This window comes from Chaetomium strumarium (genome assembly GCF_033439665.1).
Source record: "Chaetomium strumarium strain CBS 333.67 chromosome Unknown B0T15scaffold_2, whole genome shotgun sequence".
NCBI classification, from domain to species: Eukaryota; Fungi; Ascomycota; class Sordariomycetes; order Sordariales; family Chaetomiaceae; genus Chaetomium; species Chaetomium strumarium.
The window spans coordinates 493072-506706 of NW_026944430.1; the positions used below are offsets into that span (position 1 = coordinate 493072).

At 52.8% G+C, this 13635-nt stretch overlaps 2 protein-coding genes across 2 annotated transcripts; one reads left to right on the forward strand and one right to left on the reverse strand.

Annotated features, from left to right (window-relative positions):
* Nucleotides 1–338: 338 nt before the first annotated feature.
* Nucleotides 339–1886, reverse strand: B0T15DRAFT_390981 (uncharacterized protein; the record flags this gene model as incomplete). Its single annotated transcript, XM_062864564.1, has 2 exons — nt 339–641; nt 870–1886. 2 exons carry the CDS (start codon nt 1884–1886, stop codon nt 339–341), a joined length of 1320 nt encoding a protein of 439 aa, XP_062723611.1.
* A 616-nt stretch (nt 1887–2502) lies between these two features.
* Nucleotides 2503–6734, forward strand: B0T15DRAFT_86228 (uncharacterized protein). Its single transcript, XM_062871398.1, has 7 exons — nt 2503–4034; nt 4106–4111; nt 4181–4674; nt 4805–4825; nt 4902–5041; nt 5131–5629; nt 5703–6734. Exons 1-7 carry the CDS (start codon nt 2645–2647, stop codon nt 6330–6332), a joined length of 3180 nt encoding a protein of 1059 aa, XP_062723612.1. The 5' UTR covers nt 2503–2644; the 3' UTR covers nt 6333–6734.
* The last annotated feature ends 6901 nt before the right edge of the window (nt 6735–13635 follow it).

Consider the following 13635-nt stretch of genomic DNA (forward strand, 5'->3'; position numbering starts at 1 on the left):
GAGTGGTCTATCGGGGAGAGGCTCTCGGGACGGCCGGGGTGTCACCTTTATCTAGGTAGTTTTCAGCTCCTTTCCAACTAGCCAATAGTTAGGGCTTCTCGGTATCACAGGTGCGGGGGACGGCAGAAAACAATACGTTATCTCGCGAAGCGCGCCGACACTGCCGAGATGCACTTGGTCTTTCAATACCTATTGAGCGCCCAGATTCGAGAAGCTCCTCTGTTTCGACCTGCCTACCTACCTTAATTGAGGGTCGCCCCATGCCCAACCCCATAACTTATTGGACTTGCCCGTTGAAGGCCCGGCCCCCGCCCTTCTCAGCAGGTTACATGCTTTTATCAGGCTGGGTTGGTCCAACTTCTGATTGTTGATTGGATGCGGGCCAGATCTTGGTTTAGCCAGAACAGCTGCACGTCCTTGTCGAGCTGAGCCTGCTGCAGCTGCAAGATGGTGGTGTCCTGCGCTGTGACGCGAGCCTCGAGATGGGCCATCCGAGCTTCGAGACTCGTGAACCGTGCCACGTCAGCACAGGGTGTGGGTGCGGGTGCACCACGCGGCGCGGCCTGCCGTGATGGCGCCTCGCCGCCACGGTCGGACCCCGCGCCAAAGTGGTGGTGCCTGCTGGAATCGGTTCGAAGTTCCTGTCGCGTCATCGTGCTCACGACTGGCGACGGATCCAGCGCTGCCGCTTCCGTTTGGGAGATGGGACGCTCCGTGACAGGCTGGACCCGGACCGCCTGCTGTGTTGTGGCCATCTCCGCGGCCTCCAGGCCCGTCCCCTTTCGCATCGGGGCATGCCCGTCTTTCTTCATAGCGACGAGCTCCTCCTGTTCGTCAGGCTTAACCGTCGCCGGGTGCCCTCTGGTCACTTCGGCGGTTTCTTCCTTATTGGCATCGACAAGCCCCTGGTTTTCCTGGGGTTCGGACTCAGGTGCCTCCCCCGCGCCAAGCTGATATTTCGGACCCCAGTTCACGTTCAGCTTGGTGCTCGACTTGGGATCCACGAGCTTTCCCAGGTGGCCCAGGTCCACGCACTTGATGATGTCGTTGCCCTCCAAGTTGCACCACGTCGCCTGCCCTGGATTTGGAGTCACGGGAAACTTGCTGCCGTCCTTGCGTAGCCCGATGGCTTCCTTGGCTGTGAGCTTGAAATCGCGAAAGGTGTGGGTTCGCCCAGTCATGGTGAACCTGACCGTATACGGACTTGACGAGGCCCTCGAGACCAGGATGGCCGCCCAGAACTCGGGCGTGATACCCTGGTTCTGGAGGTGGTTCTGCTTGAGCCACCATTTGACGCCGTTGGGTCTTCCCTTATCGTTGAATGTGTGCACGACACGTGCCTCGTCGAAGCATGTCCGATCCCAGGACACGCTCCCTTCGCTGCTGTGCTCGAGGGTGACCTTGGAGCCCTCGTATCCCACGTCGATCGCCTGTCCCGTCTTGTTGGCGGTCTCGTGATGGGCCACGACGCGGTTGAACCGCTCTGTCTCGTGGAACGGAGCCCAGGCGACAACCTCCGGGTCGTCGCCGCGGGGGTCGAGGAATCGCAAGGCGGCAGTGACGCTCTGCAGCTTCGTTTCAGACTCGCTGCTGGGGGTGGACAGGAACACGAACTTTAGCACCACAAGCGTTGCTTCCTTGGAGGGCTTCTGGTCTTTGTCGAGCCACCCGTCCGCCCAGAGCAGCCGCTGAACGGAGAGCGTGCTATCCGTGTCCTCTTTGTGATAAATTGGGACGCTGCCGGGCAAGACCTCATACTGGTATCTGAGCCTGCCGTCTTCAAAGTCAGGGTCCGCCGCCGGGTCCGTGTACAGCGGAAAGGAGAAATCCTTCGACGGGTCGAGGAGTTCAAGGTCGAGGACATCGTTGTCGTGCACGTTGCTCATCCTGGAGTGGTTATGCGTGTAGCACGGGTCGAGGAGCTTTCTCTCGCGATGGTCGCGATGCTGGTTGTTACGGTGGAAGTAGAGCGCCTTCCCGCCTCTATTGGACCAGATAAATAGGCGGTGTCACCAGGTCAAGCACCGACGAACTCCTTGCAGGTGATTGGGCCTTGTACGTGCCGTGTGCACACCTTTCGGCGTACCTGGGTGGGATAAACGCCCGATTCCGAAAATGGAAGGTGAGGTGTCTGCCTGATACCTTAGTTGTCCGTGGCTAACCCAATCTATTATCTGACTGCAGCCACGCGGTATGTAGAGCCCGTTGAAGGTAAGGTACGTAATGAGTTTGTACCTGGCCAAAGGTCCGAGCAAATATTCCCCATTGGAATCGAGGGCGAATCAGCTGGGCACATCCCGTCGAGATACGGATTGCCTGGCAGCGTGGTTGGCTGGCTACACACCACTAGAGCTACCTAGAAAGGCGATGCGGCCGCCGTGGGGATGATATACTGCATACATCGTGCATGGGTGTGAACGAATCACCTGCGTGCCGGCGACTGCAGCCTTGCCCATGCTGAACAGGAAAAGACTGAGTCAACGGACCGATCTCCCCGCTGCCTCCGGCGGCTTTTCTGCACCCACCCTCTTCCTACTTCGCATCGCTCTCGATCAAAACTTGGAGCTACCCGAGACGCAGCTCAGTTTGTCGGACAGAGTTGGAAATCATTGGATTCATTGCCCCCTCCCATCAGCCTGCTGCCATGGACTACACAAAAACCCAGGCGACGGGCAGCTCGGTTGACATGGAGAAGGATATAAACGACAGTTGGGCGAAGTTCCAGAAGAAGCTCGATCTCAGCAGTAGTTTTGGTTACCTTGTCAATGGCTTGCACAGAGACCTCGTTTCCGCGCTAAAGAGGGCCTCCGAACAGGGCGTCAGGGAGGAAGAGGCATCGCGCCAGATTTCCCGCTTCCTGTTTCCGGTCGACGAAGAGAAAAGATTAGACCGAAAGAAGGACAGGTACAGAAACGCGGCGGAAGACAAGAGCATTATGGACGACTGTGTTCGCTGGGTGATCCTCTCTGCTGCTGTGACCCCCGACAGTAATGACCAAGAGCAGAATATTTTGGACACAATACTGCGGGAGAGAGGCTATCTTGCCTTTGAGAACATTAACCACGAACCCATCAAGAACAGCTGCCGGTCGAAAGCTCATCAGGATAAAAGCCTCAAGAGCGAGAAGTCAACCATCTTTCACCAGGCGATCAGACACAGGAACGCAAAGGCCATCGAGATCATCCTTTCCAGGGGCAAGGACTTCTGCGATAAGGTCCGCACCGGCACGGTCCCACGCAGAGATGGCGCTTTCTGGCCTGCTGAAGATGCTGCGAGTCCCAAACTTGACCTGCTGCTGCATGTGGCGGGGCACAAAGACAAGCACGCAAACACCGCGCTAGACATCTTGGCGGAGGATATCGACGAACAGTATACTTTCGAGGCGTTGAAGACACTCCTCGACAAGCTCCCCGGCCTCGTGGAGAAGGCCGACAAATTGTTCGAGACGGCTCTCGAAAACGACAAGTTCGAGATTGCGGCGAAACTCCTCGAGCCCAAGGAGGGCCAAAAGCTATTCGCCACGAGCAAGTACATCAAGAAAGCCCTGGCGAAAGTGACCCCGGCCGACGAAGAGAGCTCTGGGAACCCGCGAATGAAGATGGTTCAGGACCTCCTCTCGCACGCGGGGACGGAGGCTAGGTTTAACATCGAGGTGCTGGGCAATTTGATACACCACGGGCTGATGAAGACGTGGGACACGATAGCTAAGGACGTGCCCGAGGAGTGTCAACGCCGTCTGCTTCACCTCGCCGTTTTGCGTCGGAACTTCGAGTTTGCGAGAAGGTTTCTGAAGGAATACCCTAAGTTGGCGAAGGAAAAAGTCAGTTTCCCCGAGTTCCACAAATCGCTCGACAGTACGGCAATAGAAGAGGGGTTCTATCCTCTGTGGTACAACAACAAACAATGGGACGAGGGCAAGAGGGGCTGGGTTGACTGCAAGGGAGATAAATCCATACGCTCCCTTATCGTTCATCACACCATCAGAACCGAGAAGAAAATGCAAGATCTGGCCATCACTTTCCAAAAATCAGGAGGTAAGCTACCACGACCCAGAACCCCCATCTCCCTCAAACTGGTCGCCACTAACACTGGGACCTGCGAGCAGAGCCAGGTAGGCCCCCATGATTCCCAGTGCTTGCACGAGAAGCGCGCAGGGTGCTCAAACCATTCGGTTATCTAGCAAAGGATCTCTGTTTCGACCTCTCCGGCTTCACTTCCAAGCGGTATCAGGTATCAGACTTGGTCGAGTCGCTGACCGACGACGAGAAGAAGCTGGTCGAGTACGAGGAGACTTTACGGTATGTTGAGTTGCCACCGCTCGACCTGAACGCCGAAAAGTGGGAGACGTTCCACGAAAATAAATACCTGGCAGTTGAGCACAGGGAAGCTTTCAAAATCCTGAAGTGGCTCCGCAACAAGCACCAGGTGCAAAACATTATCAGCCTCAAGGTGCCTGACCGTCTGATCAACCCGCACGACGAGTGGGCGATCGCCGCAGAAGTGAAGAAGTTCAAAGTCGAGAATCTCGACTGGCGCTTCCTCGATATGTCTATATACGTCCTGGAGGAAGGAGAGGTCCGGGATAGGATCCGGGAGCTCGACCTATACGCGAGCGGAAAGCATGCGCCAATCAGACACTGGCTGAGCAGCGAAGGTGTCCAGTCGCTCCGCAACGTAAGTAGTAGGTATTTGGCGGAGGCATTCTCCATCTGTGTTGCCTCGTTACCAGGGACTTCACCGCTTTTACCGTTGACCCGGGATTGCTGACACGCCTTCGCTCGCATGTGCTCGACAGCTGGAGAAGCTCCGGATTCACGTCATACAGGTAGAAGCGCTCATTGCCGTTTCCCAGTCACACCGCATCTAGATCAGTCGACGCTAACCTTAGGGCACGACCACAGGAAATGGGGAGTGAGCAGTTCTGTGAAGCCACCGTCAAACGCATTAAAGAGGAGTTCGAGTTCCTCGAGCCGAGGGTTAGTGTGACTGTGCTTGCGGAGTTTTGGAATGGACGGCCAAAACAACCCAACCTAAACGAATTGTATGTTTTTTGCAGAGAGCCCGGGCCGGCGGCGAGAGCGCCTGGCACTGTCAAGCGTCCCGAAAATGCTAATGTTCCAACCTCACCAGGGCTCAGCGGGTGGCTCCCCAGCTATCCCAGTTCATCCGGAGCTACCGTATGTTGGCGCACACAAGACGCCAAGAAGATCCAAACAAGGGCTTCATGCCGATCAAAGTGGCGATCATTGATAATGGCATCCTCAGCATAGCACCCAAGGCGCAGGACAAACTGCGAGCGGCGTCCGGCGTCGGCAAGGAGCAGCGACCCAAGAGTGGTTCAACCAAAGACCAGCCCAACAACCAGGACAACGCCAACCGACCTGCCGGCAAGGAAAACAGCAGCAGCGACTGGGCCGAATTCTTTGGCGACAATAGTCTGTCATCACGGATCGAGCTCGGCTGTTCCTTCGTCGGCGAGACGGCCAAGCTCAGCCCCTGGTCCTTCGCTTCCAACCCCCACGGAACGCAAATGGCCAACCTGATTTGTGCCATCGACCCGCTGTGCAAGCTCTACGTGGCCAAGGTGGCGGACGGCATGAGTGGGATAAAGCCCGAGAGGGTAGCGAGGGTGCGTGTGCAAGAGCAACCAAACCATTCTGCTGTTCCGCGGCGATCGACTAACTGCCGTCCATTCTTGACAGGCTATCGAATGGGCGATCTCCAAGGGGGTCGACGTAATCTCTATGAGCTTCACCATGCTTGACAGTCACGACGATCTGAAGACTCAGATGAACATAGCCAACACGAAGAATATTGTCATGGTCTGCAGTTACCACGACGAAGGGTCCAGGGTGTTCGAGGCGTGGCCGGCGGCCCATCAGTCGAGCTCAAAAATGGTCATTGCAGCTTGCGACAAGTACGGCAAGCTTATCCGGGACGTGGCGGAGAACGACAAGCCGCTTTACGATTACAAGGTGGAGGCCGTCGACGTCCCCGCGGGCGCCATCCCGTTCCTCGACTCAAATGACCGCATCTCGGGCAGCTCGGTGGCCACCGCGCTGGTGGCGGGCTTGAGTTCCCTGATCCTGTCGTGCTACCGGCTCGCCCACCCACAACTGTCCGCGAACACGCGCTATCAACAGCAGAAGATGCCTATCGATATCATAAAGGAGCACCTGGATCGGATGAGGAACGGGCCGGCCGACAAATATCTCCTCCTCGAGAATTTTGCCAAGACCAAAGAGCAGAGCAAGGATGGCAGCATCCTCGGACCCAGCGATGTCTTCGCGGAGTTGTTCGGTCTGAAAAAGCAGGTGCGGCTTGGGGCTTGACAACGAGCAGTAAGCATAGGCGGCATCATAGGCCTGGACTAGCCATTGATCTGTACTTTTTTTTTCTATTTCTTTTGCTTCTTGTTTCTTATGGCCTCTTTCCTACGTAATGCTGGTGACAGGTGCCCTAGCAGCCTAGCTTGTCTACTCGCTGCCCCCCCCCAATCGGCCCAGCGAGTAGGCACTGGGCAACTAGACACCCAGTCAATTTGGCACTCCTTCTTTCGGAATAATTCTGCCAGTGACGCTCTATTATAAGTATTTAAGTGACAATGCCTTTGATTGGGCAGCAGTCCTGCTGTGCGGCAAGTTTAACCGTCCACGGATTACTCTTGAAGGAGGAAATTCCAACGTCGAGATTCGCATTAGGCTGAAACTTGCGGTCACCTCCTACACACAGTTCTCCCGTTGTGTCACAATCTGTGTCGGGGTTTGCCTATTGGGTCCAATATGTTGGGCGGCCCATATAAGCCCACTCTCCTCAGGTTCCCAGCACGGGAGCCGGTTTCCGTTTTGGGGTTCCAACACAATACCGTACCCGTACCCCGCTCTCGACCCCTCGCTCCTTTAATTCGAGTCTACAAAGTTCTCTAGCAAAAGAGGCAGGTCTACACCCCCTATCAGTGGATTCCATACCTACCAGCTAACTACTATTCCAGAGCAGACTCGCTGTCTCGGCTTATAGACCACTCGAACACGGAGGACTTTGCAGTGACCCCGCCCCCGCCTTCGGGTTCTCGATCGGCTGGTCTCGGCATGCTATGTTTTTTTATAACGTACATTATCAGCGAGCGGGACATTAATTTCTTGGCACAACGCGTCCTTCCTCATCTACCTCTAACAACGCGTTTTTCCTACAACTAAAGATGTCTTCCACTTCAAAGGAAGCTAGGGTAACCTTGGCCCTCAAGGCTCTTGAAAATGATACAGAACTAAGCCTTCGAGCCGCGGCCAAGCTCTATAACGTGCCAGTTTCAACCCTCGGCTACCGACGTACCGGCCGGCCTATACGACACGATCTTCCAGCCAATTTGAAGAAGCTTACCCAATCTGAAGAGGAGGCTATTGTTCAATATATTATTGAGCTATCTATACGAGCTTTTCCACCAAGATTAAGTGGTATAGAAGATATGGCCAACCAACTATTACGCATACGCGATGCGCCCCCTGTCGGCAAGCTCTAGGCGCATCGGTTTGTCAAACGCCAGCTAGAGCTCCGTACGCGTTATTCGCGAAGATACGACTACCAGAGGGCAAAATGCGAGGATCCGAAGGTCATTGGCGAGTGGTTTGCCCTTGTACGGAATATCAAGGCCAAGTACGGTATCGTAGATGACGATATCTATCACTTCGACGAGACTAGGTTTATAATGGGCATTATCTTCCCGGGCATGGTGGTTACAACCTCGGATGGCTATGGTAAGGCGAAGCTAGCCCAGCCTGGCAACCACGAATGGGCGACGGTGATCCAAGGCGTCAATGCCCTTGGCTGGGCTATTCCCTCCGTTCATTATCTTAGCGGCGCAGTACCACCTCGCCAACTGGTATACCAAGTGCAACCTCCCGGCCGACTGGTGCATTGCAACCACCGACAATGGCTGGACTACCAATGTAGTAGGCCTTGATTAGATCAAGCACTTCGACTACCATATAGCGCCTCGGACAAAGGGCAAATACCGGTTATTGATCCTCAATGGCTACGAAAGCCACCACTCAACCGAGTTCGAGCTCTACTGCCAGCAGAACAATATTATCACGCTCTGCATACCTCTATATTCCTCCTATATCCTCTAGCCACTTGATGTTGGCTGCTTTGGGCCGTTAAAGCAGGCGTACAGTCGCTAGATCGAGGACTTGATATACGCGCATATTAACCATATAAGCAAGCTCGAGTTCCTTTATACCTTTCACACGGCCTTCTTTACCTCTATCACCAAGAGGAATATATAGGGTGGTTTTACAGGGGCTAACCTTGTACCGTATAATCTAGAGAGGGTGCTTTCGAAGCTAGAAATCAAGCTTCGTATACTAATACCCCCAACCTCATAGCCGGGCACTATATAATCTTAGGTCTTCTAGGCACCATACAACCCTCGAGAAGCCAAGTCACAGTCAACACTTATTAAGACTTGCTGTCATGAATTAACCTGCAGCGGCCGGTGGAGCCGACCTGCATGGTCTGCGGGCGACGCCTGCGTCCAATCGTTCCGGTCCAGGAACGGACCAATCAGAAGAGGATCACACTTGGCATAGGGAAGACTTAGTGATCCAGGTATAAGGCTCACAAGGGATCACTGGTGATCCAAGGTGATCCAGTATAAGGGATCACTAGAGGGAGGCCGTGATCCATAGGAAGAACCGTAGTATATAGGAAAGCTAGTTACTTGTTCTGGAGGACTCTGGGAGTTCCCCAGTAAGCAATTACAAGCAGTAAAGTAGCCCTATATTACTATGCAGACATTGCGACTGAGCATTGTTGTGAACCTTTTGGCTTCACCAAGACCTATAGTCCGACTAGCAGTTACCTTCGACCGGTGAACCCTTTTAGAGGCAGGACTGCCTATGGTTTCGTCATACGTTACTTACTCCCTTTGACTCTGTCACGGTTCAGATCGAAGGTACCACCGACCATTATAGCGCCCTAGACACCTAGCACCCCGGAATCCCAGAGCCAGGCTGCGACTATACGCCAGATGCAGCAGGCTCTCGAGGCTCTCAACGCCAAAATCGCCCAGCTTAAGGCCGAAAACGGCCATATGCAACAGCTCGTTAACAAGGCCTATAACGGCAAGCCTAAGGACAAAGCCAAACTCGAAGTACCCCCTAAGTACGGAGGCGATAAAGAAGGACTTATTGGATTCCTTATATCTATAAGGGCCTACCTCAAGTACTACCCGGACAAGTTTGCGGACGAATCTGCCAAAGTCATGTTTATCTCCTCGCAGCTTGAGGGGAAGGTACTTCGATAGTTTGAACCTACCCTTAAGGATTGGCTAACCAATAGTATAGACGCTTAGGACGACTTCATTATTGAAATTTTCAAATCGTACGACAAATTTAAGCAGGAAATCCAAAAGGTATTTAGAGACTATAATAAGAAGCTCTATATATAGGAGCAACTCGTACGCCTAAGGCAGATAAAGTCAGCGGCTGCCTATACTATATAGTTCCGCTAGGATTCACTTTGGTACAAGATCAATAACGAAGGTCTTATATATATATATTCTCCTACTCCGCTGTGCCTAGCTATTTACAAGGCGCGCCGGACCCTCTACTGCTATGTACAAAGGAAAAACCGTACCGTTTAGGCCGGGTGAAAACCTTCATCAAAAATAATAGGAAAGACATGGTTCCAGTGATACACGCTGCTGCAAGTAAAGAAAAAGGCCTTGGGAAGGCCTTGGGCCAACGGCTAGTAGGGTACTAGCCCGGCTAAGCCGTGGCCACGGGTATGGCTAGCCGGGCTCCCTAGCTTCCAGTTCGTCATCAAGGTTCCAAGCGAGCCTGTATTCCCCTAGCCGGCCCGAGTTCATCAGCCAACCCAGTACCTTCTTCAGAAGTCTTCGGTTTCGGTAGCTTAGGCCCTGTAAAACAAGGCTAAGATCCCGGTGGGTGCGTATTAGTTGCCTAGGCCAAGTTCTTGGTATAGGTGGTATAGAGCACCAAATTACGAGATGCTCCACTGTCTCTCGGGCTTCTCCGCATTCGCAATAGGGGGTAGGCTGGTTACGGGCCTTTTGTTTGAAAAGAAAGTCCTGTAGGCCTATAGCTCCTGTACGAGCCTGTACTAGTAGGGAGCTCTTGGCCTTTGTAAGGCCTTGGTGTTTCCGTAGGCCTTGGTTTGTGAAGAGGACTGTTGGTAGGCCTTCGTCGGCTAGCCTGGTTGGCTGTCCCTGGACCTGGGTTTTCCACCTGGCCTCCCAAGCTCTTAATAATGCCCAGTCATCCTGGGTCTTGGCCAATGGTGGGCCCAAGGCTTTAGCCTGGGCGTTCCATTCGGCCACTACAGCCGAGGCCTTTTCGACGTCTGTTGGCTTTCCTGGGCTCCGGGGCCGGCCCCGTAGCCTCCGGAACCTTCGTTGGAGCCTGTTGCAAGCCCCTTGGGGAAGGTCTTATATAGTTATTCTACAATGGCTTAAAGGAAGAAGTCAAGGATGAACTATACTAAAAGGACCGACCCGATACACTTGATGAATATATCGCTATGGCTATCTATATTGACGACCGAATTTATACTAGGCACCAGCAGCATAAAGGACGCAAAATACAGCCTATATTTATCAAGGCCAACGACAAGAAAAAGCAATAATATCCTAGTACGTTATATAGCACCTATGCTAGACCAATAGACGTAGACATTATCTAGCGTAAAGAAAAGGGACGGAAGGATAAGTCCTAAGCTACCTGTTTCAACTACGGCAAGAAAGGACACTTTAAGCGGGAGTGCCATAGCAAGAAGAACTAGAAGCGGGTGCCCGGCAAGGAAAACGCTATAATCGACAAGTCAACCTACGTGGTTGAAGTGGCTGCGGCAAGCTATACCGAGGATGACTTCGATAACGCAGTTGACCGAGGTATAGCCGAAGGAAGTATCGACGACTCCTCTCAGTCAGGAAGCAATAGCCCCTATATTGCGTTCGAAGGGCCTATTATAGGCTACGATATCGCTGCTGCTATAGCATTACAACTCGTAGAGGGTTGGGGATTCCAGTTGACCTAGAACGAAGAAGGTCAATAGAGGATACGATAATCGGGCGACGAACCTATTGGCCCGAACCCTATCTTCCTCGCTCAGCGCCTTTAGGAGGCTAAGGAGGAACAAGCCGAGCTTCGGACGGTTACCCGCAGACTCGCAGAAGAAAAGGCTCAGGCTATAAGCCAGCTGGAATTTGTTAAGGCCAAGTTGGTCAGGGTCTAGGAAGAGCACTATTTAAACTTGTAGGATGGACCGGCATAGGACCTAGGCCAGGATAGGAGAAACAATGGAATTAAGAACCCCAAGGCTGAATACTAGAAGGCCTAGAACCAGCAAAGACTTAAGGGGTAGGAACTATAAGATTGGGATACTTTTTGGAATAAGAAGCCGTATAACGGCGTCGGGGATAGCAACGCGGTATATATCTAGATTGGATTCGGCCCGTGCTACGAACCCTATGAACAAGACGCACTTCGACTCTAACCCCAGCGATATAACTATGTCTATGTCCTATGGTTCTAGTGCATCGCGTATGAATGCCGCTACTATTTTCGATCAAAATTTGATAACGACTTTTGGCCCGATAGGCCTACCGACCGAAACGGAGAACCCCAACTAGTCCTATAGGTTTGTGATATAGGGACCGGCGCCGACTAGTTCCTATAGAAGGTCGAGAGGACCAACGTATACGATAGAATTAGGGTGATACCGCAAAGAACCTAGCCAGAAGACTGCCAGCAGTAGCCTAATAGCACTCGATAGTACAAGAGCTAGGATTGCTTAATCTATATACAAATAAAGCTCTAAGAGCATTATAAACGCAAGATATATATATAAAGATGGATAATACCTCGCGAACGACAATAGGAAGAAAAAAGAGCCAACGAAATTCGACAGCTGTTCGATAAACTCCCGAGACTTAGACCGTAGAACGGTGACTAAGAGGTATAGGAGGATAGGGACGCCTATCCAGACGCTAGGACGGAGTTGGGAAACAGCTTAGGGCCCTCCAAGGGGCCCGAAAACTACTAAATCCATTATAACGACAATAGATCTATAGATATAGGAAGAACCACATAAGGAAAAGGATCTACAACCTCCTAGCGAGCGAAAAGGAAGCCGCTGCGATTTAGAACGACAAACCCGATAATAGAATCTAGGTTATAGCATACTAGAAAGGATTCTAAACATTGGCATTAGTAGATAGAGGATCTTAGGTCGACCTTATCTTACCAACATTTGTCAATCGACTTAGGATCCTATAGAGGATCAAGAAAAAACAATATATCGTTAAAGACTATCCATCTCCCAGCCTACTAGCCAGGCTATAAGCCAGGCTACAAACCAAGCTGCAAACCAGAACGACCCAACTAACCAGCCAACCAACCACCTAGCCAGCCAGCCAGCCGACCACCTAGCCAGCTAACTCTCTAGTACTACATGGTAGTTACCATACTACAATGGAATACCGGAGGCATCAAGTAACCACTAGAAATCTTAGTGGAGGAGGCCAAGTTCGACGTCCTAGCTATACAGGACCCGTGGATCAACCACCAAACTAAGTCTACCTACTGCCCTCGACGTAGCCAGTACTACCTAGTCCATCAACCTAGTGGTCGGGCGGCTATACTGGTTAAGAAGACAATTGACCTTAGCCAATGGGACTATGGAGTAGCTGAACATTGGTGCTGGGTTCGGTTCGCAAGCTATGCAGGTAGCTAGGGGGTCGAGGTCTGGTCGGTCTATAACCCCCCGGCAATCAAGACAATACCGGCCACTCTCTTGCAACAATACCCCCGACCCTCTAGCCAAGTAATACTTACAGGGGACTTCAACCTTCAACACCCAGCCTGGGACTACTACGAACGCTACGATAACGAAGCCAACAACCTGCTCCAGTTAGCCACCTCTTGGGACCTTAGGCTAGTAACCCCCAAGGGCACTATAACTAGGGAACCACAGGGTAGGCAACGGGGGCGCCCATCGACTATCGACCTAATCTGGGCCTCTACGGACCTTGCCTGCTCCTACTACGGTATTAAAGAAAGGGGAGATTCCGACCACTACCCCCAAGTAGTAGAGGTCTACCTCGAACACCCCCCTATAGCCCCACCCCCCCCTGGTTGGTCCTGGAAAAAGATGGATAAAAAGAGGGTAAAGGCTGAAGCAGCCCTCTTACCAGGCCTCTGCAGGCTAGATAACCCTGGCCCGCAGGGCCTACAGAGCCGTACCCAGTCAGTAGAAGGCCTAGATAAGGCATTCGACTGGCTTGTCGAAGAACTTACAAGGATTGCCAACGCTAGCACCCCCCGAAGGAAGCCTAACAATGGATTTCAAGCCCCCTGGTGGACAAACGAGGTGCAACAAAAGGTCCAGGGGGCCCGGGAGGCCGAACGTACGGCTAAAGCCGCACCTACGGCCTATAACAAGGCCCAGCTAAATCAGAGACTCCGGGACCTTTCAAGAGCTATACGACAGGCTAGAACAAGGACCTGGAGGTCTACCCTACAGGAAGCCAGTCATAACGAATCACTCCTTTGGAGCCTAGAACGGTGGGCTCGTTGCAAGAGCTTCCAGCCTACTAGCCCCCCTAGGCTCCCGGCCATC